This window comes from Trypanosoma equiperdum (assembly GCF_001457755.1).
Source record: "Trypanosoma equiperdum strain OVI genome assembly, contig: ctg_1310, whole genome shotgun sequence".
NCBI lineage: Eukaryota > Euglenozoa > Kinetoplastea > Trypanosomatida > Trypanosomatidae > Trypanosoma > Trypanosoma equiperdum.
This window is the reverse complement of record NW_027123295.1, coordinates 5,573-5,857: the sequence shown is the minus strand read 5'-3', so window position 1 is coordinate 5,857 and position 285 is coordinate 5,573. Positions and strand designations below refer to the sequence as shown.

Here is a 285-nt window from a genome sequence, read left to right as displayed (position 1 = left end):
TCCATGATATAAACGATATTAGAAGAATTTCGGAAAAACAAAAAATTTTATACCCTATTATCCTACCACTCAACAACCATAATTCATTATCCTGCCAAAATTACATTCTTTTTATTTTTAAAATAATTCTAATTTTTTATTACAAATTTGCCAAAACATGTCAAATTTTAGCAAGGTTAGTAAGTCTCATTAATTTCTTAAGATTGATCAAAAATGTTTTTACAAATAAGTCCTAAAAGTGTTATGTTAGAAGAAAAAATGCAAGAAGTAGAGGGGCCTTGGTAC

The 285-nt window shown here is 26.3% G+C and overlaps 1 pseudogene across 1 annotated transcript in view; it reads right to left on the bottom strand.

Moving 5' to 3' along the window:
• Positions 1-241: 241 nt before the first annotated feature.
• TEOVI_000708300:pseudogene overlaps positions 242-285 on the bottom strand; it is a 1,538-nt pseudogene continuing 1,494 nt past the window's right edge. The window contains exon 2 of the mRNA in view: positions 242-285. This exon is cut by the window's right edge and continues 109 nt beyond it. Within this exon, the coding sequence occupies positions 242-285 (44 nt within the window).